Source organism: Salvelinus alpinus, chromosome 20 (genome assembly GCF_045679555.1).
Source record: "Salvelinus alpinus chromosome 20, SLU_Salpinus.1, whole genome shotgun sequence".
In the NCBI taxonomy this organism is placed as follows: domain Eukaryota; kingdom Metazoa; phylum Chordata; class Actinopteri; order Salmoniformes; family Salmonidae; genus Salvelinus; species Salvelinus alpinus.
Genome location: NC_092105.1, coordinates 14376676 through 14403790, shown reverse-complemented (window position 1 = coordinate 14403790; position 27115 = coordinate 14376676). Strand labels below are relative to the sequence as shown.

Here is a 27115-nt window from a genome sequence, read left to right as displayed (position 1 = left end):
GCCTCTCCCGGTGTTCTTCTCAACACTCAGCGGACAAAGAATGAGTCAAACAACAGGCAGGAGGAAAATGAGGATTCATTCTCTCTGATTGCGAAACTTTTTATTCAAAAAATGAACTGGCTGCTAGATCGATGGATTATTTTGTGCTTATCAGGTATATGTTCGTTTTTTTGTGTGTTTGTTTCCTCACTCAACATGTTGTTTTGTCATCTGTCTGAAAAAGCCGTGGACGCAACAGGTTGATCACTCTAGCTCAGGGTTTATTCCAGCGTCTAACGGGTCTCTCTACCTCTCTACCTCTACCTCTCTGCTTTACCTAAAACCTCAATATGACTATTGGACTCTCTTTATTTTGATTTATATAAACAGACCTTTGGCTGGCCACTTGTTTTGTGGGGTTCGTCTGAATTGCTTTAAGAGCTTTAGCTACTCTTGTTTCTGCTTTTATGTTTTGTCATAAATTACAGGAGGAATGTGTGGAATAAGAAATATACTATAGTAAAATCATCAATTATCATTTAAATAGGTGCTGTTATTCAGACAATGTCCATGGTATGCATGCACTCCAATGGGTCACATAGATATCTACTAGGCAGAGAATAATACCTTAATAACTTCCTCTGAGGGTCTACTATGAAAAATCATTTTGGAGATCAGTCTGATACAGAGAATATTTGTGGAGTGGTCTATGTTGTGTTTACCTAATTTGGTAAATGAATAGAAAATGCAACCATTATTTAATCTAGTATTTTGAGTAGAATTATACAAAAGTAGAATTATACAAAACGAATCTGTGTCTAGTGTATAAACTCGACAGGAAGTCAAGTCAGTGGTGAAATGCCTGGCAGGAAAATGGTGTCAGTTGTTGAAGGAGGAAAGGGTCTGATGTGGTCAGGAAGCATGGAGTGACTCAGAGATTTAATCAGGAAGAGCCCAGTAGACTTGAATGATAAACCTGAGTTTTGTGTAGTAGCCCACTCATCAAGAAACCCCCTTTGAATTGTGTATGTTAGGTAGTTGCATGCCTTTTTGTTATTTTGTTGTTGTGAATATGAATTAGAGAAGAGTGTTATGTTGTTGTGAGATGAATCGGGACCATAGGTACAAATGTAGGCCTATGTCATCATTTTTTGTCACACTTGTGGGTGTTTTTAGAAGTTTACAAATGTGTTTAGGAGTGCCTGGTTTCATGCATGAACACTTTTTGTGTTCTCCAACAGAGAGATGCTGAGAAAGGCTAACACCTTGGAGCAAAGGTTCCACAATACAGTGACAATGTTTTTCTTGGTTGTACGTGAATCCTGTGGTTATCACTACACTGTAAGGACCTCGTCTAACGGTTTGGTTCAAATCTCTAATAGCTAATTGGCTGTTCACACCCGACTGGACCAGACAAGATTATTTCATTGGTTGGAGTCCTCCCATCCCCCTCCTCCATTCTACTGTCCACACAGGATTCTCCAGGATGGGGGGGTGGTTTACAATGCCAAACAATGGGCCAATGGGCCATGAACAAAAGGACAAAGGGAGGGCCACAGCTACCCCGTGGACGGGATTTAGGAGCACGGTTCTTCTCCCTCCTGTCTCTTTCTCCTCACACTTTCTTTTTCTCCATCCCTCTCATATTCAAAATGAAAACAAACACAAACAGAACTGTCACCTTTTTCTCACAATTTCAGTTCAGTTCAATTTGCTTTATTGGCATGACGTAACAATGTAGTTATTGCCAAAGCTTACTTTGGAAATGTACAATATTAAAATAATAATAATCAGTATTGTCAACGAGACAACAGTAACAACAATAATCAAGGGTCAAAATAACCATATAACAATAACAATAAGCATAGAGAACATGTGCAGGTTGATTGGTCTGTCAGACACTGTCCCTCATCTTATGGCAGGCAGCCATAATGTGCGCTGCCAACCCACAGCTCTCTAAGTCCTCCCCCAACAGGACGGGTAGCCTATTCTCATCAGAGAGGTCTTTGAAACCTTCAATAAGGGTTTCAAATTTGAGGAAATAACACACTAATTGTTTTGTCAAGAAATGCAACTCTGTCTCGGGTTCTGCTGTGGTGCAGTGGTTGCACAGCCTTTCCTCTACAGGGAGCCAGGGTTTCCTGTGTCTACCCTTCTCAATGGCAAGGCTGTGCTCACTGAGCCTGTACTTTGTCAAGGTTTTCTAAAGTTTTGATCAGTAACCATGGTCAAATAGTTTGCCACTGTGTACCATCGATTTAGGGCCAGATAGCACTGCATTTTGCTTTGTGCTTATGTTTCCCAATAAGTAATGTAATTTTGTTTAGACTGTGTTGTAATTTGGTTTATTATGATTGATTGGATGTTCTGGTCCTGAGGCTTCAGTGTGTTAGTATAACAGGTTTGTGAACAGCTGGATGAGAGGACTTTTTTCTTTGCATTGCAGGGCTTGGTAATGATATGAGAGGGGGTCACTGTATTTCCCCTGTCTCTCTTTCTCTCTCTCTCTGTCTCTGTCCTCTTTCTCTCTGTCCTCTGTCTCTTGTTCTCTGTCTCTGTCCTCTGTCTCTTTTTCTCTGTCCTCTGTCTCTCGTTCTCTGTCTCTGTCTCTGCCCTCTGTCTCTCTTTCTCTGTCTCTGTCCTCTGTCTCTCTCTCATTTGTTTTGCTCTCTCTAGAGGTAACACATCTTCTTCAGACTCTGTAGGAGGAGTGGGTGAACCGTTGGTGCAGGGTCAGATATTTATCTGCCATTAGTCACAACTTCTAAATGGAGCTCTAGAACATTTGAAGGCCATCACCGTGAGTCACCCTGGCTCCTCTTTAGTACATAGTGTAAAACAGCTTCCCTCCTTGTCTCATTCCCTTCATATGCACTAAACTGCTCCTAAGGAGAGAGCCACTGGGAAGAACCCTTTGTTGTGATTTCCTCTTTTCAAGGAAACGTTTGGAGTCTGTTCCTGCTGCATGCCCCACCCAGAACTAACGGGACTGGGAAATGTTTGGAATCAGTTCCTGCTGCATGCCCCACCCAGAACTAACGGGACTGGGAAATGTTTGGAGTCTGTTCCTGCTGCATGCCCCACCCAGAACTAACGGGACTGGGAAATGTTTGGAATCAGTTCCTGCTGCATGCCCCACCCAGAACTAACGGGACTGGGAAATGTTTGGAATCAGTTCCTGCTGCATGCCCCACCCAGAACTAACGGGACTGGGAAATGTTTGGAGTCTGTTCCTGCTGCCTACCCCACCGAGACCTAATGGGACTGGGAAATGTTTGGAGTCTGTTCCTGCTGCCTACCCCACCGAGACCTAATGGGACTGGGAAATGTTTGGAGTCTGTTCCTGCTGCCTACCCCACCGTAACCTAATGGGACTGGGAAATGTTTGGAGTCTGTTCCTGCTGCCTACCCCACCCAGACCTAATGGGACTGGGAAATGTTTGGAGTCTGTTCCTGCTGCCTACCCCACCCAGACCTAATGGGACTGGGAAATGTTTGGAGTCTGTTCCTGCTGCCTACCACACCCAGACCTAACGGGACAGGTTGGAGCTGTAGACTGATCTGACTCTGGCCCCCTCACTGTTCCTCTTTATTATGATAACCCCCTACCTCCCTACTGCAATCCTGCCCCTGCCCCCCACGCACGGCGGAATGTAGTCTCTGTGACCGCCCGTGTACAGGAGAGAGGAGCCCCCATCCCATCTCTCTCTCATCCCCTTTTAGATATTGTGCAAATCACCACTTGGTAATCTCCCAGTTGGAGACTGAGTTGCAGTCATCATTACACACACACACACACACACACACACACACACACACACACACACACACACACACACACACACACACACACACACACACACACACACACACACACACACACACACACACACCATTTCCACCACTCCATCTCACTATCTTATATTCTCTCTGTTCTCAGCCTTTTATCTGAACCACTGAACATCAGGAGCATTCCACCTCTGCAGTCTGTCTCTGATGGGCTCTGTGCTCTCTGTGGGGTAGAAAACAAACAAACCCCCTCGTGAGTTTAGTGGTCTGGAATCCCCCTTAACCTTTTGGATGTGCAAGGGGTATGTAAGGGAGAGTTGGATTGAAAACATATGGGTAGAGGCTGTATAATAATAAGAACAACAATAATAATAACAATAATAATTATTATAATAATTATACATGGGACTTATATAGTACTTTTTAAAGAGCCAAAGATGCTTGGTTAAAGTGATGATGGACTGGGGCATTTCAAAGCTGGTGTTGGAGAGCATTCAACTGGGAAGTCTAATCTCTCCTTGCCATTTGCATGTTTCACTGGCTATTCAAAATATACTGTATTTTAAAGGCCTTATATGCAGACTGCTGTTAGTAAGCATTTCACTGTCAGTCCACACCTGTTGTTTATGAAGCATCTGACAAATAGAATTTGATTTGATTTTGATTTGAAAATGTAATTTGATATGTAGAATGGGACACATCACCATGCCTTCTTACTCCTCCATCCATAGGTATGTGGAGTGGTCTCTGCCCTCTCTTATCCTGAACCACCCCATGTGTTTTTAACCTTCCCGTGAAAATACAATCTGGAATTGTTTTTATTATTGGAATTAATAACTTTCCCTCTCTCTTTTCTCTCTCATTTTCTTCCATTGTGTGTGTGTCCGTGTTCGTTGTGTGTGTGTGTGTCCATGTTCATGTTCGTTGTGTGTGTGTGTGTCCATGTTCATGTTCGTTGTGTGTGTGTGTGTGTGTGTGTGTGTGTCCGTGTTCTTTGTGTGTGTCCATGTCTGTGTTCGTTGTGTGTGTGTCCGTGTTCGTTGTGTGTGTCAGTCTGTGTGTGTACTGGGGTGCAGGTGATCGTTCGGGAGGAGAGGCGTTTCGCCATGCTCTTCCAGTCCGTGGTACTCCAGTGCCAGTACCACACGCCCTCCACACAGACCCCTGTGGTGCAGTGGTGGTACAAGTCCTACTGCCGTGACCGCACACAAGACTCCTTCACCTTCCCCGAGAGCCTGGGGATCCAGGGGTCCGAGCTGGGCGCCGCTGCCCAACTGGAGTGCTCCGACACCAGCCGCACCGTCCGCATCGTAGCCTCCGGCCAGGGTGCCTCCATGACGCTGGCTGAGCACTACAAGGGCCGAGATATCGCCATCGTTAACAGTACTGTGAATATTTCTAATGAGTTGATTTGTGTTGTGTTCATTTAAATTGTGTGTGGAGGTGTTTATAGTTTAATGAGCTGTTGTGTGTATGACTAGAAGGCGGTGCTTGTGAATATGTTGTGAGGGAAGATGTGCGCACACTCGCACATGACACACACACACAACGAACACAGACATGGACACACACACACACACAACCAAAGAACACAGACATGGACACACACACACACACGAACACAGACATGGACACACACACGCACTTAAATGCTGGTTACAGTATGTCAGTGCTTTAGTGTTATAAGCGGTGGTCCGTCATGGCCTGTGTGATTCGTCTCCCAACAGGAAATGTGAATGCTTGTGCTTGGCGTTTCCTGTTCCTCAAATAGTACTTCTCTGTCTGTCCTTCACAATACGCCAGGCTCCACAACACACACATTAAAGGGATATTTCATTAAAGGAATATTACTTTGAGATTCACAATACATTTGAGATTTTTGGGAGTGATTTGAACATGCGCAAAAAATGCTAATATCGGTACCATGATTCGAATGAGGTTTGTGCCACAAATCCTAAAATATTAGCATTTGGAAACAGTGCCAGGGACACTAAACCGAAGCATGGATCGCTGTCATACCTTGTCCATAGACGGCTTACAAGGTAAGGAAACCAATGTGTAATTTGGGTGAAATATCCTCTTAACGACACTGCCCCCTGTTCACAATGGAGTGGTCTCTGCCCTCTCTTATCCTGAACCACCCCATTGAGCTCCTTATCAAAAGGAAACACACACCTTCTTTGTTCTGCCTTTCAAAGAGAGCACCAACCTTTTGTGTCCCTTTTAGCTAAACACCCTCCTGTTTCATAAACCATAATAGGAATCTGTAGGGTGTATGAATATGTCAAATGTCAATGTATCTTTGAGCATGGCTCAGTATATTGTTTGACTAAGGGTATATAATCCTATGACAGTATGCCGTTGTGTATCTGACCCTGTCCAGAGGCGGACCTGCGGATCGGTGACCTGCAGTGGGGCGACAGCGGCGTGTACTTCTGTAAGATAGTCATCGCTGACGACCTGGAGGGGAAGAACGAGGGCCAGGTCGAGTTACTGGTGCTGGGTGAGTGACCACAGGAAGTGAACCCCTCAGCACACAGGAAGTAACCATTCAACACAGGATGTCAAGCCACCTCAACATCAAAGAGGAAGGGATAGAACGTTAATTAACATTCTGTTGAGGCTCTGTCCTACTTTTGAGGTCCTCTCATTTTTATTTTATTTAACCAGGTAAGCCAGTTGAGAACAAGTTCTCATTTACAACTGCAATCTGGCCAAGAAAGCAGTGCGACACAAACACAGAGTTACACATGGAATAAACAAACGTACAGTCAATAACACAATAGAAAAGTATATATACAGTGTGTGCAAATGAGGTAAGATTAGGGAGGTAAGGCAATAGTGGTGAAATAATTACAATTTAGCAATTAAACACTGGAGTGATAGATTGATGTGCTATTTACAGGTGGGCTATGTACAGGTCCAGTGATCTGTAAGCTGCTCTGACAGTTGATGCTTAAACTTAGTAAATCTCCAGCTTCAGTGATTTTTGCAATTTGTTCCAGTCATTGGCAGCAGAGAACTGGAAGGAAAGGTGGTCAAAGTAGGAATTGGCTTTGGGGGTGACCAGTGAAATATACCTGCTGGAGCGCGTGCTACGGGTGGGTGCTGCTATGGTGACCAGTGAGCTGAGATAAGGCGGGGCTTTACCTAGCAGAGACTTACAGATGACCTGGAGCCAGTGGGTTTGGCGACGAATATAAAGCGAGGGCCAGCTGACGAGAGCATACAGGTCGCAGTGGTGGGTAGTATATGGGGCTCTGGTGACAAAACGGATGGCACTGTGTTACGCACGCCTCTAAGAGGGAACGCAACACCCTGCTACAACTCAACTCAACGTGGAGTGAAAGAGGTATGGGACTGTAGGTGCGAGTAAGGATGACAAAAGGCAGAGAATTTACCGTTTACTAGGAATTTATTCCTTCACACGGTAATATGGGGAAAAGGGGCTGGATGGAACCAAAGCAAAGAAAGTAAATGTCAAAGCCTCCTCTCCCATCTTACCTGCCTACCCACTACTTAACACCACCTGGTGCGCTAATCAAAATACAGGGGGTGGTCCACCCAGGTCTTACCTAGTGTGCCTAGACAGTGAATATACTACGGGTATATGTATGCCCACGGGCCTCTTGCCTAAGCACTCCCTAGGTGCCTTCCCCTTCCCCCCTGGGAACAAATGAAACAGAATTATCCAAACAATTTCAATAATCAAAACACTGCGTCCTATTGACACACAAAATACATAACCAATCAGCTCTCTCACTCAACCAATACAGGACACACTAATCATCTCCCTCTGAGAACAACCAACACAGTATATCACCCTCACAGCCATCAGCCTCCTCGCTCAGCAACCATCTCTCAGCAATGATCTCTCTCTCTCTGCATTATTTTCTCCTGAACAGAACACTGACTTTTATATAGCTTCAGAAGGAGTCTAATCGGATACAGCTGTAACTTGACGAGGGGGCGGGGTCAGCTCCAATCATCAATGGGGCTGACCAATCAGCTGCTTGGGGAGAATTCAGGAAGCCATCTCCTGAAACACACACTTGCAAATACACAAACCACAACACAGAAACTGGGGAACGCAACACAATGTGATAGACTGCACCCAATTTGCAGTAGAGTGTTGGATGTTATTTTGTAAATGACATCGCTGAAGTCAAGGAACGGTAGGATAGTCAGTTTAACGAGGGTATGTTTGGCAGCATGAGTGAAGGATTCTTTGTTGCGAAATAGGAAGCCGATTCTAGATTTCATTTTGGATTGGAGATGCTTAAGCTCTCTGCGCTACGGATCCCTTTAGCGGGATCATTTTCCTAAACAACCGCTGAATTGCAGGGCGCAAAATATTACAAAAAATATTTATAATCATGCAATCACAAGTGAAATATACCAAAACACAGCTTAGCTTGTTGTTAATCCACCTATCGTGTCAGATTTTGAAAATATGCTTTACAGCGAAAGCAATCCAAGCTTTTGTGAGTGTATCAATCAATGCTAGAACAGCTAGCCCCAAATTAGCATGGTCACGAAAGTCAGAAAAGCAATAAAATTAATCGCTTACCTTTGATAATCTTCGGATGTTTGCACTCACGAGACTCCCAGTTACACAATAAATGTTCTTTTTGTTCGATAAATATTAATTTTATAACAAAAAAACGCCATTTGGGTTGCACGTTATGTTCAAAAAACTACAGCCTCGTTCTGTTCGACGAAAATTCCAAAAAGTATCCGTAATGTTCGTAGAAACATGTCAAATGTTTTTTATAATCAATCCTCAGGTTGTTTTTAACATACATAATCGATAATATTTCAACCGGACCGTAACCTATTCAATAAAAGAGAGAAATAAAATGGAGAGCTACCCCTCTCGCGCGCAGGAACTAATCAAAGGACACCTGACTAGTTTTGAAAAATCTCGCTCATTTTTCAAAATAAAAGCCTGAAACTATGTCTAAAGCCTGGTCACAGCCTGAGGAAGCCATTGGAAAAGGAATCTGGTTGATACCCCTTTAAATGGAAGAAATACGGGAAATTAAACACAGATTTAAAAATAAAAATAAATCACTTCCGGGTTAGATTTCCTCAGGTTTTCGCCTGCAAAATCAGTTTTGTTATACTCACAGACAATATTTTGACAGTTTTGGAAACTTTGGAGTGTGTTCTATCCTAATCTGTAAATTATATGCATATTCTACGATCTGGACCTGAGAAATAGTCCGTTTACCTTGGGAACGTTATTTTAAAAAATTTAAAAAATCGGACCCCTAGCGTCAAGAAGTTAATGTGAGTCTGGAAGGAGAGCTTACAGTCTAACCAGACACCTAGGTATTTGTAGTTGTCCACATATTCTAAGTCAGCACCGTCCAGAGTAGTGATTCTAGACGGTCGGGCAGGTGCGGGCAGCAATTGGTTGAAGAGCATGCATTTAGTTTTACTTGCATTTAAGAGCAGTTGGAGGCCACGGAAGGAGAGTTGGATGGCATTGAAGCTCGTCTGGAGGTTAATTAACACAGTGTCCTAAGAAGGGCCAGAAGTATACAGAATGTGTTGCATGCGTAGAGGTGGATCCGAGAATCACCAGCAGCAAGAGCGATATCATTGATATATACAGAGAAAAGAGTCGTCCCGAGAATTGAACCCTGTGGCACTCTAGAGACTGCCAGAGGTCCGGACTACAGGTCCTCCGATTTGACACACTGAACTCTGTCTGAAAAGTAGTTGGTGAACCAGGAGAGGCAGTCATTTGAGAAGCCAAGGATGTTGAGTCTGTCGATAAGAATGCAGTGATTGACAGAGTCGAAAGCCTTGGCCAGGTCGATGAATACGGCTTTTATCGATGGCGTTTAGGATATCATTTAGGACCTTGAGCATGGCTGAGGTGCACCCATGACAAAGCTCAGAAACCAGATTGCATAGCGGAGAAGGTACGGTGGGATTTGAAATGGTCGGTGATCTGTTTGTTAACTTCTTGACGCACGGATCCCTTTAGCGGGATAATTTTCGTAAACAACCGCTGAATTGCAGAGCGCCAAATTCAAAAGAAATACTACAAATATTTATAATCATGAAATCACAAGTGAAATATACCAAAACACAGCTTAGCTTGTTGTTAATCCACCTATCATGTCAGATTTTGAAAATATGCTTTACAGCGAAAGCAATCCAAGCGTTTGTGAGTGTATCAATCACTAGACAAAACAGTAAGAACAGCTAGCCGCAAATTAGCTTGGTCACGAAAGTCAGAAAATCAATCAAATTAATCGCTTACCTTTGATGATCTTCAGATGTTTGCACTCACGAGACTCCCAGTTACACAATAAATGTTATTTTTGTTCGATAAAGATGATTTTTATAACCAAAAACCTCCATTTGGTTTGCGCGTTATGTTCAGAAAACCACAGGCTCGTGCCGGTCCTGAAGGGCAGACGAGGGCATACGAAAATTCCAAAAAGTATCCGTAATGTTCGTAGAATCATGTCAAACGTTTTTTATAATCAATCCTCAGGTTGTTTTTAACATACATAATTGATAATATTTCAACCGGACGGTAAACTATTCAATACTACAGAGAAAGAAAATGTCGAGCTACAACTCGCAGGAACTAAACAAAAGACACCTGACATATTTTGATAAATCTCGCTCAGTTTTCAAAATAAAAGCTTGAAACTATGTCTAAAGCCTGGTCACAGCCTGAGGAAGCCATTGGGAAAGGAATCTGGTTGATACCCCTTTAAATGGAGGAGGGGCAGGGATTGGAACAGGGATTTTTCCAAATTAAAGGCACTTCCGGGTTGGATTTCCTCAGGTTTTCGCCTGCAAAATCAGTTCTGTTATACTCACAGACAATATTTTGACAGTTTTGGAAACTTTAGAGTGTTTTCTATCCTAATCTGTCAATTATATGCATATTCTAGCATCTGGGCCTGATAAATAGTCCGTTTACCTTGGGAACGTTATTTTTCCAAACATAGAGGTTAACTTGGTTTTCGAAGACCTTAGAAAGGCAGGGTAGGATAGATATAGGTCTGTAGCAGTTTGGGTCTAGAGTGTCTCTCCCTTTGAAGATGGGGATGACCGCGGCAGCTTTCCAATCTTTGGCAATCTCAGACGATGCGAAAGAGAGGTTGAACAGGCTAATAATAGCTGTTGCAACAATTGTGGCGGATAATTTTAGAAAGAGAGGGTCCAGATTGTCTAGCCCAGCTGATTTGTAGGGGTCCAGATTTTGCAGCTCTTTCAGAACATCCGCTATATGGATTTGGGTGAAGGAGAAATGGGGGAGGCTTGGGAAAGTTGCTGTGGGGGGTGCATAACTGTTGACCGGGGTAGGGGTAGCCAGGTGGAAAGCATGGCCAGCCGTAGAAAAATGCTTATTGAAATTCTCAATTATTATTGTGGATTTATCGGTGGTGACAGTGTTTCCTAGCCTCAGTGCAGTGGGCAGCTGAAAGAGGTGCTCTTATTCTCCATGGCATTTACAGTGTCCCAAAAGTTTGGGGAGTTTGTGCTACAGGATGCAAATTTCTGTTTGAAAAAGGATTGTCTGAAAGGATTTGGAAGTTGGGAGTTGTGGGAATAGGTAACACTTATTTATTGTCTTCTCTCACTTTCTGAACCTAACCACAGCATCTAGTGTAAGTAAGTGTATGTGTTTGTTTGATATGGTTCGTAGTGATGTGCTTTATTATAAATGTCCCGGCTCTAGAAGGCGTCTACATTCCAAAGTGCACTTACAACTGCTGCCATGACAACGCTGCTGCTCTGCATGGTTCTGATCCTCTCTGAGAGGACCTATTGTTTGGCTGAGCTTACCGTTGTAAAACAACAGACATAACCCTGACATAGCCATATATAAACCTTTATAACCTCAAATATAGTGTCAGTATAGGCCAGGTAGACATAGGCTACAGAACATAGAGCTCACAACATAGAGTACCTATGTGGACAAAAGGTAATTACACATTCTAGTTCATTGTTGTGAGCTATGTAATCCACTTCTTAAGGTGTTTCAATGGCAACATTTTTGTTGGGGGGGGCGAGACTAAAACATGTAAAGGGTCAGTGGCGTAGCATGTAAATGTTATTTAACGAGACAAGTCAGTTAAGAACAAATTCTTATTTACAATGGCGGCACACCGGGGAACAGTGAGTTAACTGCCTTGTTAAGGGGCAGAACGACAGATTTTTACCTTGTCAGCTCAGGGATTCGATCAAGCAACCTTTCGGTTACTGGCCCAATGCTCTAACCACTAGGCTACCTGCTACCCCTGATGGTCAGTGGTGTCGCATGTTAAGGGTCAGTGGTGTCGCATGTTAAGGGTCAGTGGTGTCGCATGTTAAGGGTCAGTGGTGTCGCATGTTAAGGGTCAGTGGTGTCGCATGTTAAGGGTCAGTGGTGTCGCATGTTAAGGGTCAGTGGTGTGGTGGGACAGCAGACGAGCTGACTTAGGCTTTGTACACACACCACCAGAGTTTGAGTTGTTGAACCCATTTTAATTCCTTCAGAGTTAGTCTGTTTATGTGGAGAACCCTCCTCCTACTCCTCTCACCGAGTGGGGCCAGTCTCCCTTCTCTCTCTCAGGTTACTGTCTGCTGTATTTATATGACTGTTGAGGGCTAGGAGAGCTCAGTGCATAGCGCACAGATGACTGTGCCAACATGGTGGGGCTAAACTGCCTCCTTCTACAGTCGTTCCTCTTTCTCTCCGCTTCCCTCCCTCTCTCCTTCTGTTGTCTTTCTCTCCGCTTCCCTCCCTCTCTCCTTCTGTTGTCTTTCTCTCCGCTTCCCTCCCTCTCTCCTTCTGTTGTCTTTCTCTCAGCTTCCCTCCCTCTCTCCTTCTGTTGTCTTTCTCTCCGCTTCCCTCCCTCTCTCCTTCTGTTGTCTTTCTCTCCGCTTCCCTCCCTCTCTCCTTCTGTTGTCTTTCTCTCAGCTTCCCTCCCTCTCTCTTTCTGTTGTCTTTCTCTCAGCTTCCCTCCCTCTCTCCTTCTGTTGTCTTTCTCTCAGCTTCCCTCCCTCTCTCCTTCTGTTGTCTTTCTCTCAGCTTCCCTCCCTCTCTCCTTCTGTTGTCTTTCTCTCCGCTTCCCTCCCTCTCTCCTTCTGTTGTCTTTCTCTCCGCTTCCCTCCCTCTCTCCTTCTGTTGTCTTTCTCTCCGCTTCCCTCCCTCTCTCCTTCTGTTGTCTTTCTCTCAGCTTCCCTCCCTCTCTCCTTCTGTTGTCTTTCTCTCAGCTTCCCTCCCTCTCTCCTTCTGTTGTCTTTCTCTCCGCTTCCCTCCCTCTCTCCTTCTGTTGTCTTTCTCTCAGCTTCCCTCCCTCTCTCCTTCTGTTGTCTTTCTCTCAGCTTCCCTCCCTCTCTCCTTCTGTTGTCTTTCTCTCAGCTTCCCTCCCTCTCTCCTTCTGTTGTCTTTCTCTCAGCTTCCCTCCCTCTCTCCTTCTGTTGTCTTTCTCTCAGCTTCCCTCCCTCTCTCCTTCTGTTGTCTTTCTCTCCGCTTCCCTCCCTCTCTCCTTCTGTTGTCTTTCTCTCCGCTTCCCTCCCTCTCTCCTTCTGTTGTCTTTCTCTCCGCTTCCCTCCCTCTCTCCTTCTGTTGTCTTTCTCTCCGCTTCCCTCCCTCTCTCCTTCTGTTGTCTTTCTCTCCGCTTCCCTCCCTCTCTCCTTCTCCTCTCCTCTCTTTCTCATAACTACATTTTTCACAGCTTTTTATTTTTTGGTATTCTACTCTGAAGCACCTATTTTTCCTCTACCGGTTCTTCCCCCTGTCTTCTTATCATTGTGTCTTCTCTCCTTCTCTCTCTCCCTCCCTCCTCTCATCCCTCACCTTCCCCTCTGAGGCACATAGTTTCTCCCCTCCCTCCCTTCCGGTCGTCACTAGTTACCACAACAACATAAACCTTGCCTTTTTCTACAATTTATCTTCTTAAAATGTGATTTTAAATTTAACCTTAACCCTAACCTTAACCCCAATGCTAACCTTATGCCTAACCCTAACCTTAACCACAATGCTAACCTTATGCCTAACCCTAACCTTAAGACCAAAAAGCACATTTTTGTTTACATACATTTTTACGATATAGCCAATTTTGACTTTGTGGCTGTGGTAACTCGTGGAAACCCTCCCTCACCTTGTTCCCCTCTCAGAGGCACATAGTTTCTCCCCTTTCTTTCTCTCCCTCTCTCCCGTTCTCCTTCACCTCCTTCCCCTCTCAGAGGCACATAGTTTCTCCCTCTCTCAGGTTACTGAGCTCAGCTGGGTTTATATGACTAAGTGCCAGAGCAGGGTGGTAGGATCAGTGTGTGTGTGTGTGTGTGTGTGTGTGTGTGTGTGTGTGTGTGTGTGTGTGTGTGTGTGTGTGTGTGTGTGTGTGTGTGTGTGTGTGTGTGTGTGTGTGTGTGTGTGTGTGTGTGTGTGTGTGTGTGTGTGTGTTTTATCAGACGAGAGGAGTGTGAAACTTCTCTCTGACTACTGCCTACTCAGCATGGGCTGGAGCCTGTCTGGCCGTGGGAGTTTAGTCTGCCCAGACAGCTAGCAGACCTGTTGAACTAAAGAGGCCATTCACACTCAATTTAGTATTTATATGTAGGCCTACACAAACACACAAACACACTTCATGTGTGTAAACCAGGTATTTTAGCATCCCTGTTGAACCTGTCTAAAGAGATAAACGTAGAGATTAGTTATTAGTTATTTTGGCGTTTGGGTGAGGGCATGGTCTCATTTCAACACCATTCTTTCTTTCTATTTCTCTCTCTCTCCATTGACCTTTATCCTTCTCTCACTCTCTGTCTTTATCTCCCTTAACCATTATGTCTCCTTTTCTGTGTGTCTCTCTCACTCTCTGTCTTTATCTCCCTCAACCATTCTGTCTCCTCCTCTGTGTGCCTCTCTCACTCTCTTTCTTTATCTCCCTTAACCATTCTGTCTCCTCCTCTGTGTGCCTCTCTCACTCTATGTCTTTATATCCCTTAACCATTCTGTCTCCTCTGTCTCTCTCACTCTATGTCTTTATATCCCTTAACCATTCTGTCTCCTCTGTCTCTCTCACTCTCTGTCTTTATCTCCCTTAACCATTCTGTCTCCTCCTCTGTGTGCCTCTCTCACTCTATGTCTTTATATCCCTTAACCATTCTGTCTCCTCTGTCTCTCTCACTCTCTGTCTTTATCTCCCTTAACCATTCTGTCTCCTCCTCTGTGTGCCTCTCTCACTCTCTGTCTTTATCTCCCTTAACCATTCTGTCTCCTCCTCTGTGTGCCTCTCTCACTCTCTGTCTTTATCTCCCTTAACCATTCTGTCTCCTCCTCTGTGTGCCTCTCTCACTCTCTGTCTTTATCTCCCTTAACCATTCTGTCTCCTCCTCTGTGTGCCTCTCTCACTCTCTGTCTTTATCTCCCTTAACCATTCTGTCTCCTCCTCTGTGTGCCTCTCTCACTCTCTGTCTTTATCTCCCTTAACCATTCTGTCTCCTCCTCTGTGTGCCTCTCTCACTCTCTGTCTTTATCTCCCTTAACCATTCTGTCTCCTCCTCTGTGTGCCTCTCTCACTCTCTGTCTTTATCTCCCTTAACCATTCTGTCTCCTCCTCTGTGTGCCTCTCTCACTCTCTGTCTTTATCTCCCTTAACTATTCTGTCTCCTCTGTGTGCCTCTCTCACTCTCTGTCTTTATCTCCCTTAACCATTCTGTCTCCTCTGTGTGCCTCTCTCTCACCGTTTAGCAGAAACAAAGCAGCCGTTGTTACCATGGCGATAGCGTTCGTCTGACCCTCTTTCCCCTATGAGCTCTAATGATTAATTGGTGTCCCAGAATGCTTCAGTGAAGTGTCTGTCCCCGTTACACTCGGCTCCCACCCCCCCACCCCCCTCCTAGACTGGGGTAGTGTGTGTGAAGTGTCTGTCCCCGTTACACTTGGTTTCCATTTTCCCATCCCCCCCTAGACTGGGGTAGTGTGTGTGTGAAATGGGTGTCCCCGTTACACTTGGTTCCCATTTTCCCATCCCCCCCTAGCCTGGGGTAGTGTGTGTGAAGTGGGTGTGAAGATCTATTAGCGTGACACTTTAAACTTTGTCTTCACTCCTATTAACTTGAATCATGGGAAATTATTAATGATGACGATGATCACTTTGGCTTTAGAATCAGGTATTAAAGAATAGTTTGACTGTTCTTTTCCTCGACTTTTCTTTCGATTAATCTGTCTGGTAATCTCTATGCATGACTCTTAGTCAATAACTCCATCTGTTTGGCTGATTTGCCTCACCTTTGACCTCTGCCCACTGCTACTTCCTGTCTGCAGCGCCTCACCTCTTGCTCTCCTTCTCTCTGCAGGTAGGACAGGTGTGCTGGACGATCTCCTGCCTGAGTTTGATGTGGAGATTATGCCAGGTACGGCTGCCTGCTTCCTCACCCACTGGCTATTGGCTACTGTCTGTCTGTGTGTGTGTGTCTGTGTGTCTGTGTGTCTGTGTGTGTGTGTGTGTGTGTGTGTGTGTGTGTCAGTGTGTGTGTGTCAGTGTGTGTGTGTCAGTGTGTGTGTGTCAGTGTGTGTGTGTGTGTCAGTTGTGTGTGTGTGTGTGTGTGTGTGTGTGTGTGTGTGTGTGTGTGTGTGTGTGTGTGTGTGTGTGTGTCAGTTTGTGTGTGTGTGTGTGTGTGTGTGTGTGTGTGTCAGTTTGTGTGTGTGTGTGTGTCAGTTTGTGTGTGTGTGTCAGTGTGTGTGTGTCAGTTTGTGTGTGTGTGTGTGTGTCAGTGTGTGTGTGTCAGTTTGTGTGTGTGTGTCAGTGTGTGTGTGTCAGTTTTTTGTGTGTGTGTATGTGTGTCAGTTTGTGTGTGTGTGTATGCCAAAAAATGGCTGCCTTTTCCCCCCACCTGTTCCTTCCTTACCTGTTCCCTTCGGTGGCATCACCTGCTCTGGCTCTGCTCACCCTGTTCTCTCACTGTCCAATCAGCTTCTGGGAATCTTGAATGACTTAACAACTGCAGAGTAAAGGACAAATCAGCTCGTTGCCTCGTCTTATATTCCGCCTCCGCACAGTCAAGCATTAACTCACTCTCACTGTCACAATCATATTCTTGCTACAGGACTTATTCACAAGAAACCCTATGCCCTCTCTCTTTTGAAGATGAGATCTCTCTCTGAAGAGGTCCACTTGGGATGTGTGTTTTCACAAGGGGCTGACTAAAGTGGCGTGTTAGTCGTTTTTTGGTCACGGCCAGAGGAAGTTCATCATTAGTGTTGGGATGCTTTAGTGACGTGAGGCTGTGATAAGCCAGCAAGCCCTGCCTCTCTACACCCTGAACATTGGAGGGTTATTATTACCATAAATGTCAATGGTTTTTACGGATGTGGAGAGAGGACAGACATGCAGAAGATGTAGCTGTAGTAAGTAACATGTAGTAACTCACTCAAGTAACAAGATGTGTATCTCTACTGTTTGTGGGATCTGTAGTCTCATTGATCTGTGTCTGTGTTCCAGAGTGGGTGTTTGTGGGATCTGTAGTCTCATTGATCTGTGTCTGTGTTCCAGAGTGGGTGTTTGTGGGATCTGTAGTCTCATTGATCTGTGTCTGTGTTCCAGAGTGGGTGTTTGTGGGATCTGTAGTCTCATTGATCTGTGTCTGTGTTCCAGAGTGGGTGTTTGTGGGATCTGTAGTCTCATTGATCTGTGTCTGTGTTCCAGAGTGGGTGTTTGTGGGATCTGTAGTCTCATTGATCTGTGTCTGTGTTCCAGAGTGGGTGTTTGTGGGATCTGTAGTCTCATTGATCTGTGTCTGTGTTCCAGAGTGGGTGTTTGTGGGATCTGTAGTCTCATTGATCTGTGTCTGTGTTCCAGAGTGGGTGTTTGTGGGATCTGTAGTCTCATTGATCTGTGTCTGTGTTCCAGAGTGGGTGTTTGTGGGATCTGTAGTCTCATTGATCTGTGTCTGTGTTCCAGAGTGGGTGTTTGTGGGATCTGTAGTCTCATTGATCTGTGTCTGTGTTCCAGAGTGGGTGTTTGTGGGATCTGTAGTCTCATTGATCTGTGTCTGTGTTCCAGAGTGGGTGTTTGTGGGATCTGTAGTCTCATTGATCTGTGTCTGTGTTCCAGAGTGGGTGTTTGTGGGATCTGTAGTCTCATTGATCTGTGTCTGTGTTCCAGAGTGGGTGTTTGTGGGATCTGTAGTCTCATTGATCTGTGTCTGTGTTCCAGAGTGGGTGTTTGTGGGATCTGTAGTCTCATTGATCTGTGTCTGTGTTCCAGAGTGGGTGTTTGTGGGATCTGTAGTCTCATTGATCTGTGTCTGTGTTCCAGAGTGGGTGTTTGTGGGATCTGTAGTCTCATTGATCTGTGTCTGTGTTCCAGAGTGGGTGTTTGTGGGATCTGTAGTCTCATTGATCTGTGTCTGTGTTCCAGAGTGGGTGTTTGTGGGATCTGTAGTCTCATTGATCTGTGTCTGTGTTCCAGAGTGGGTGTTTGTGGGATCTGTAGTCTCATTGATCTGTGTCTGTGTTCCAGAGTGGGTGTTTGTGGGATCTGTAGTCTCATTGATCTGTGTCTGTGTTCCAGAGTGGGTGTTTGTGGGATGTGTAGTCTCATTGATCTGTGTCTGTGTTCCAGAGTGGGTGTTTGTGGGATCTGTAGTCCTGGGTAGTATCCTGTTCCTGTTGTTGATGGGGATCTGCTGGTGTCAGTGCTGCCCTCACTCCTGCTGCTGCTACCTCCGCTGCTGCTGCTGCCCCGACACCTGCTGCTGCCCACTCCACCGTGAGTAACACACACACACACACACACACACGGTCTTACATTCACTAGCGGTCTTACACAGTCTTACATTTGTCTGTGTTTTCCAGTCTATGAGGCGGGGAAGATGGTGAAGAGGGGCCAGCCTCCCCAGGTTGTTGTGTACCCACCTTACTGCATCCCTGGGGTCCCCACCATGGTCCCCTTCGCCCCGCCGTCCCTCGCGGAACCTAAGATGGTCTCCCTCCCCTCAGTGGAGAACAACTTGGCTGGGGGTGAGTGACCCACCCCACACCTGGGCTCGTCCTGTCCGACTGCAGGAACTGGACAAGCCACTGTGCATTGTGGGAAATGTAGTTTTGCACGCTATATGTATGTGGGGTGGGGGGGGGTGTGGGGATGGGTTGGTGTGTGTGTGTGTGGAGGGGATGGGTTGGGTTGGTGTGTGTGTGTGTGTGGGGATGGGTTGGTGTGGGGATGGGTTGGTGTGTGTGTGGGGGGGGGGGGTTGGTGTGTGTGTGTGTGTGTGTGTGTGTGTTTGTGTATATCTTTGTTAGTAGAGGTTGGTTTCATCCTCATCAAAAACCCTTTATTACATTCTCTATTAACTATTCATTTCCCCATTTGTAACAAACCAACCCTGATTACACTAAATGCCATCAATACCATCTGCTGAGAGAATCCATCTGTGTCGAATCAGTCAAATGAAGTTTGGTAACATTTGAAGAACTACCTACAAACTGCCTATAAACCATCATAAAAGTGATTTATTATCCGTTTGTAAACTTCTTTCTGTCAACATTAGTAAGTACAAACTTGTTTTCTGTGTTATCGTAATGTTTTAAAGTAGACTTTCATATAGTTATACCATGAGATCAGACCGACCGTTGGGGTGGGATGGTGATGTCTTCAGAACACCTTTGGCCATGGATGAAGATTTACCATCGCTGAAAGACATCAGTGCACCCTCCGGGAGGGCAGCTCCCGCTCAGCCCAGTCCAAGCTCTTCTCTGTCCTGGCACCCCAGTGGTGGAACCAGCTTCCCCCTGAAGCTAGGACAGCAGAGTCCCTGTCCTGTTTCCTGAAAAACATCTGAAACCCTACCTCTTCAAAGAGGATCTTAAATAATCCTTCCCTCACCCCCCCCCCCCAAAAAAAAAACACTTAACCAGCACTTGTACTTGACCCCCCCCCCCCATCTAGCTCTGACTCTACTGATAGCTACGATATTGGGGCATTTACTTTCTCTGCCTGTGATATGTGGTTGTGCCACCAAGCTATCTGTAGATGAACGCACTAACTGTAAGTCGCTCTGGAAAAGAGCATCTGTTAAATGGCAACAAAAATATATATATATTCTTGTAAATTGACTGGACTGTTGCTTTTTTATCAGAAACTATAATATTGTATGGTTCTGTATTTCACATGTTAAGTTCATTAACATACCTGTAACGGCGTTCCTCCTCCTCTTCATCCGAAGAGGAGGAGCAGGGATTGAACCAAACTGCAGCGTTGTATTTAGACATAATGAATTTATTTAAGTGTAAACGAAAAACACAAACTTCACTTGAATACTTACAAAATAACAAAACGAATGTAGACAAACCTGAACATACGAACTTACATATAACACGAAGAACGCACGAACAGGAAAAATGACTACATAAAACGAACGAAACAGTCCCGTATGGTGCAAACAAACACAGACACGGAAGACAGCCACCCACGACAAACAATGTGACAACACCTACCTTAATATGATTCTCAATCAGAGGAGATGAAAACCACCTGCCTCTAATTGAGAACCATATCAGGTACCCATTAACCAACATAGAAACAGAAAACATAGACTGCCCACCCAAACTCACGTCCTGACCAACTAACACATACAAAAACTAACAGAAAACAGGTCAGGAACGTGACAATACCAGTGGCAGTGTAAGAAGGTATCCATAGTGCTTTGTTTTAAGCACACAGACATTTGTGTAGTGCAGTGTAAAGCATATTGTCATTCGAAATTCCAAGATAGCGGATGAAGGCTGGATGTGTTCCATGGAATCAATTCTCATTTTATGCATTCTGTTTCTATGTGACATATAGTCACTTCATAATTGGCTCAGATACCTTTTATAATGTCTCTCCCAAACTAAGAGCATGGAAAATAATCCTGCAGCAACAGGAAATGTGAATTATTGTGTGGATTATAATTCACGGACATTTCTGATACATTTTTTGTTAGGACAAATCAGTGGAAATTACAAACTTTAGAAGCCTTTTTAAACCTTGAATACTCTACAAGTTTTAAATTACTGCTGGGTGATAAAATTTAGGCAGGTCACCCGTGATACTAGTCAGTATTCGACATCCATCCATGTCTGTGGACATTCGGGAGATGATGTTGAAACCGGCCACTAGGGGGCAACAGCGAGCGCTGTTACCTTCAAGTCGGTTTGGGTTGTGGACGGGGATGGTGGATGGGCATAACCTTCTGCCTCTGATTCCAAAGGTTGAATGGTCAAATCCAGCGATAGAAAGTTGTTTTTAAAATGTTTGTTTTAAGCCAATCACAAACCTTAACCCTTAGCTTAAACATTCAAAGTTAATGCCTAACCTTAAAACGTCTGGAACAACTTAGACATTTTACGTTTGAGAAACATGGATGAACGTCTCATTCTGATGTGAGACTGTGAGAACTTGTAATTAAGATCCTACATCTGTACGATGAGGGCCATCAGCAAAAGCATTTGCTTTGGAAATAACCAATCTATATTTACACAGATGTCTATGGCTATCAGATGTTGTTTGCATTAGGGGTGATATTTGATGATGTGTCTGTGATTGGATTAGAAGTGTTGAAACATAAACATGCTGTAAATAGAACCCTGTTGCAAAGAAATGTGCTGTGGAAACAGTTCATTTATAACATTGAAAAAATGTCTTGAAAGCAGTAACGGTCTCCATAGTGATGTGTTGTCCCAGCAGCCAGTAGCCTATCAGAGCTCAGCTCTCTGCATGAGGGATGGGACACGGATTTCCGGCAGACCTATCGGACAGTCCAGATGAAAGCTCTCCCACCCATCACTGACCTCGATGACCAATCAGAGCTCATGGCAGCTCCTGTGCACAACAGTCGTCGACCCAGGCATTACCGTGGCAACCACACTGATGACGAGCAAGACAGCAGGTACCACTGAGTTTGAACTGTATCTAAAGTACTCACATTTTCTGACCCGGTGTGTGTGTAAGAGAGAGAATAGGATGTTGTATAGATATTGGATAGTTCATTGCTGATTATATTATATTCAATGTAGGACTAAAATGCTAGTTAACACTGTCTGTCTGCATTTGTGTATCTGTTATATACTCTGATTCCCCCTGTCTCCCTGTTTTCCAGGTGGAACCCTCGCTCTGTGCACCTGGAGAGGAGGACATTGGGCTCCAGGGGGCGTACTGGCTCTCTGGATGAGCTGGAGGAATTTGCTATGTCCTATGGCCCCCGTGCCCGGAGAGGCGACCCCCGTGACCAGGACAGGGACTACGACCTGGAACTACGGGGGCGAGAGCACTACCCCCCGTACCGGGACCACAGCCCCTCACGCCGTTTCCATGGAGACAGGGATGATGACTGGCACCCCCGCCGCAGCCCACCTCTGCAGAAGAAGAGGGACATGTGGGACGATCTCCCCTCTCGCCCCCACCAGCACACCCAGGGGCGGAGGGGTTACGATGACGCCTTCCTCAACAACTTATTGGAGCGCAAGGCGAGGGGGAGAGCAGGAGAGAAGGGGGAGAGAGGAAAGGGGCGGGTTGACGAGGACAGTGACACTCCCTCCAAGGGCAGTTCAAAGGGCAAGGGCAGCGACGGTTTCTACAGCCGGTCACCTACCAACAGGCCCGAGGAGGATGACCCTTTGCCTCCATACTCGGAGCTAGAGATGGAAAGGTACCGGATGGTCAACCCAACCACTGAACGTTACCGCATGGTCGAATCGCCCTCAGAACGATACAGCACCACTGACCAGGCCATGCAATCATTCTCCTATACCCGTCCCCCTAAAGGACTGGCCCACACCATACAGGGGGGCAGAGAGGACAGAGACAACAACCGAAATATGGTGAGTTACCTGTAGGAGGGTCATGTTGAAGAACACCCGACCATTCTCAGGTTATCACAGCTACAAGAGCTCAGAGGTAGAAAGCCCAGTAGGTCTAACAGACCACCAACTTTAAACCCATGATGGTTAGATAATTTTTATTTGTGGTTGTTATTTTTTTAAACTCTATTCAACAAAAATATTTAAAAAATATATAAAAATATAATATATCTTTGCCAAGATAATCGATCCAGCTGACAGGTGTGGCATATCAAGAAGCTGATTAAACAGCATGATCATTACACAGGTGCACCTTGTGCTGGGGACAGTAAAAGGCCACTCTAAAATGTGCAGTTTTGTCACACAATGCCACAGATGTCTCAAATTGATGGAGTGTGCAATTGGCATACTGACTGCAAGAATGTCCACCAGAGCTGTTGCCAGAGAATTGAATGTTAATTTCTCTACCATAAGCCGCCTCTAACGTTGTTTTAGAGAATTTGGCTGTACGTCCAACCGGCCTCACAACCGCAGACCACAATGTAACCATGCCAGCCCACATCCGGTTTCTTCACCTGCGGGATTGTCTGAGACCAGCCACCCGGGCAGCTGATGAAACTGAGAAGTATTTCTGTCTGTAATAAAGCCCTTTTGTGGGGAAAAAACGAATTCTGATTTGCTGGGCCTGGCTCCCCAGTGGGTGGGCCTATGCCCTCCCAGCACCAACCGTGGCTGCGCCCCTGCCCTGGAAATTCATTGATGAGGGGCTAATTTATTTATTTAAATTGACTGATTTCCTTTTTTGTTCTGTAATTCAGTAAAATCGTTGAAATTGTTACATGTTGCGTTTATATTTTTGTTCAATATTTACAGTGCGTTCGGAAAGTATTCAGATCCCTTGACTTCTTCCATATTTTGTTACGTTACATCCTTATTCTAAAATGGATTAAAAAGTTTGTCCCCCTCATCAATCTACATACAATACCCCATAATGACAAAGCAAAACCTTTATTTTATTTTAGCAACTAAAAAAAAAAAACATCAGAAATTTCACATTTACATAGTAAGTATTCAGACCCTTAACTCAGTACTTTGTTTCAGACCCAGGAACTCTGGAGCTCTGTCAGAGTGACCATCGGGTTCTTGGTCACCTCCCTGACCAAGGCCTTTCTCCCCCGATTGCTCAGTTTGGCCTGGCAGCCAACTCTAGGAAGAGTCTTGCTGGTTCCAAACTTCTTCCACTTCAGAATGATGGAGGCCTCTATGTTCTTGAGGACCTTCAATGCTGCATACCTTTTTTGGTACCCTTCCCCATATCTGTGCCTTGACACAATCCTGTCTCTGAGCTCTACAGACAAGTCCTTTGGGGGCTTGATTTTTGCTCTGACATGCACTGTCAACTGTGGGACCTTATAAAGACAGGTGTGTGCCTTTCCAAATCATGTCCAATTAATTGAATTTATCACAGGTGGACTTTCTACAATCTACAATCTCAAGGATGATCAATGGAAATTGGATGCACCTGAGCTCAATTTCGAGTCTTATAGCAAAGGGTATGAATTCTTATGTAAATAAAGTATTTCAGTTTTTTGGCTTTTATACATTTGCAAACATTTCTAAAAACCTGTTTTCGCTTTTCCATTATGGGGCATTTTTTAAATTTATTTAACCTTTGTTTAACTAGGCAAGTCAGTTAAGAACAATTCTTATTTACAATGACGGCCAAACCCTAACCCGGACGACACTGGGCCAATTGCGCACCGCCTTATGGGACTCCTAATCACGGCCGGTTGTGAGACAGCCTGGAATCGAACCAGGGTCGGTAGTGACGCCTCTAGCACTGAGATGCAATGCCTTAGACCGCTGCACCACTCAGGAGCCATTATTGTGTGTAGATTGATGAGGAAAAACATTTATTTGATCAATTTTAGAACAAGGCTGTAACGTAACAAAATGTGGTAAAAGGGAAGGGGTCTGAAGACTTTCCAAATGCGCTGTATAAATCAAAACATGTTTTAACAGTATTTCATATTGATTGGTTGTTATGTGAAAAGAGAGGCGGAAAGCACTATTTTGATGTTGTAATTTAGATCAATATTTCGTAAATAATGTAGTCAAGAAAACATCCTCAAGTTTAATGCTTTATTTCAAAGGTAAAAGGTCAAATCTTAATACCAAAAATAATGCATGTTCTGTCTGTGATTGTATCATGTTCTCGTGGTACTCACTCGCAGACATTACTAACAGAGCATGAGCTGCATGATTGCTGTGGATTCCCACATTGCCTCACTGACCAGGCCTGACTAATCGAGCATGAGTGGCATGATTGCTGTGGATTCCCACATTGCCTCACTGACCAGGCCTGACTAGTCAAGCATGAGTGGCATGATTGCTGTGGATTCCCACATTGCCTCACTAACCAGGCCTGACTAGTCAAGCATGAGTGACATGATTGCATGGTCTCTAACATGGCTCTTGGTGTTTTTCTTTTAACAGACCCCTGCTCTGAGCAGAGACTCTCTCATAGTGTGACACACCAGAGAGAACTCAAGCCTGTCCCTGCACAGCACTGCCAGCATTGAGAATCACACATCACTCACTTAAAACATCATGCATCAGCCTGGGAGTGACTAACTGATCATCCTCATCATCAACAACCTGAAGAGGCTTATCCAATAGAAGGTTTCCATCCACAGAAGGGAGGCACCTTGCATGGATCATGAGAAGACAATGGAACGTGCATTGTTTATGCATTGATTTAAGGAACATTTGGACACCATTTTGTTTGTATGTGTGTTGAGCGTAGATGCATTACATACACACCGTTTGAATGGGTATGTATGGCTGCAACGTGGGTGTGAAGCATTTGTGTGGATGTGTACTGTACTGTATGTCCATATTTAGATTTATCTGTGAAACTCAAACCAAGCATTCCACAGAGCAGTCCCCCTCTCTCACCTATAAAGCACGGTGAAAGCTAGTTCCCGTGAAGTTACGCTGACAGAAATGATACGATTTGGGCTATTGGTAGGGATCGATTGATAGGTATTGATTAGGTGTGGAGGCAGAGCTAAGATAAGGGGTTAAAGAAAAGGAAAGCGGTCATCAAAGAAACTTCATATGATCAATTGATGTGTGTTAAGTTCAGGATTGTTTTGATCAATTCTAAACAACTATATATGCCAACTTGCCATTATAATTGTAAATCCAATGCTCCCCCACGTGTCATACATTTCATCAGACTATAAGAAACATATAATTGTGCCATGAAAAAGACAACTCAGGTTCACCTGCCTTCATTGTGTGTGTGTGTGTGTGTGTGTGTGTGTGTGTGTGTGTGTGTGTGTGTGTGTGTGTGTGTGTGTCATGTACTGTACCTACTGTAAATGTACTGTACCTACTGAGCTTGAATTTATATTACAGATTTGCAATTGCACTGTAATAGTATTCTTTATTAGCCCACAGTATTAATTGGACATGCCATTATTGGCCACAGGTAACTGTGTTTTGAAACTGCCATTCAGCCATAGCAGATGTTTGTATTTCACTTGTTTGACATTGATTTTGATATAAACACACTATCTTAGATTGTGCCATTGTGTGTGATTACTATGCCCTTTTGTGATTGTTTACATTGGATATGGAGCGTTTGTTTCTTATCGCAATCTATGTTAACCGCTTAATACACACACAGTGCTTGCTCATTACTTTATTTACACACACAAACACCACAGACATAAACAACTCTTCCAAGCCTTTTCTGTCAATGACCATTTATTTAGCACATTTTCACACATGCAGATAATGCTTTTACAACGATGTATACTTCATTATCTCCTATTCCATAAGACACATCAGTGACTGAAATGTCTGTCCCTTCTGAATGTGGGACAGCACTGAGCACTGGTCACTACGCTGACCATGACAAATAGGGTGAAACAGGAAATATAACAGGATTCTAAATTGCACCAGGATAGACCAAGATGCATGTGTTCCAGGATGACATCACAATACCAGAAAGGGAGCTTTCGCTTCAGCATCTGGCCATGACAGGTGCAGAATACCTCTTCACTGTACGAATGGCGTACATCTAATTTATAAAGCACATTTTACAAGGTTTCTAAGCTCTCTCCATTGGATCCAGAAGAGTTGTTGAGAGTGGAACTCAAGCTGGCCTGTCTTTGTGTTGAGTGAATAAAGCTTGATTGCATGTTGGAGAGAGAGTTGAAAAAACTATAAACACAAAAGCGCTCCTGGGCTTGTTTAACGTCACCACCCTTCAATGCTGGTACTTGGCCAAACTTTATAAAGCGACTGTCTATCACCAGTATGAATACAGCCTTAGAATAGAACCACACCAACAGTATGAATACAGCCTTAGAATAGAACCACACCAACAGTATGAATACAGCCTTAGAATAGAACCACACCAACAGTATGAATACAGCCTTAGAATAGAACCACACCAACAGTATGAATACAGCCTTAGAATAGAACCACGCCAACAGTATGAATACAGCCTTAGAATAGAACCACACCAAC

At 44.5% G+C, this 27115-nt stretch overlaps 1 protein-coding gene across 6 annotated transcripts; it reads left to right on the top strand.

Annotated features, from left to right (window-relative positions):
- On the top strand, positions 1-26159 carry LOC139547158 (immunoglobulin-like domain-containing receptor 2). 6 transcript variants are annotated; one of them, XM_071356212.1, is made up of 9 exons: positions 1-154; positions 4822-5151; positions 6152-6271; positions 16090-16146; positions 17235-18503; positions 18590-18754; positions 21459-21663; positions 21874-22594; positions 25070-26159. In XM_071356212.1, exons 1-9 carry the CDS (start codon positions 112-114, stop codon positions 25103-25105), a joined length of 2946 nt encoding a protein of 981 aa, XP_071212313.1. In that variant the 5' UTR covers positions 1-111; the 3' UTR covers positions 25106-26159. The 6 variants fall into 6 exon arrangements, with proteins under 6 accessions (XP_071212313.1, XP_071212314.1, XP_071212316.1 ...); XM_071356213.1 differs by having other exon boundaries at positions 2-154; positions 21462-21663; XM_071356215.1 differs by having other exon boundaries at positions 7-154; positions 18357-18503.
- The last annotated feature ends 956 nt before the right edge of the window (positions 26160-27115 follow it).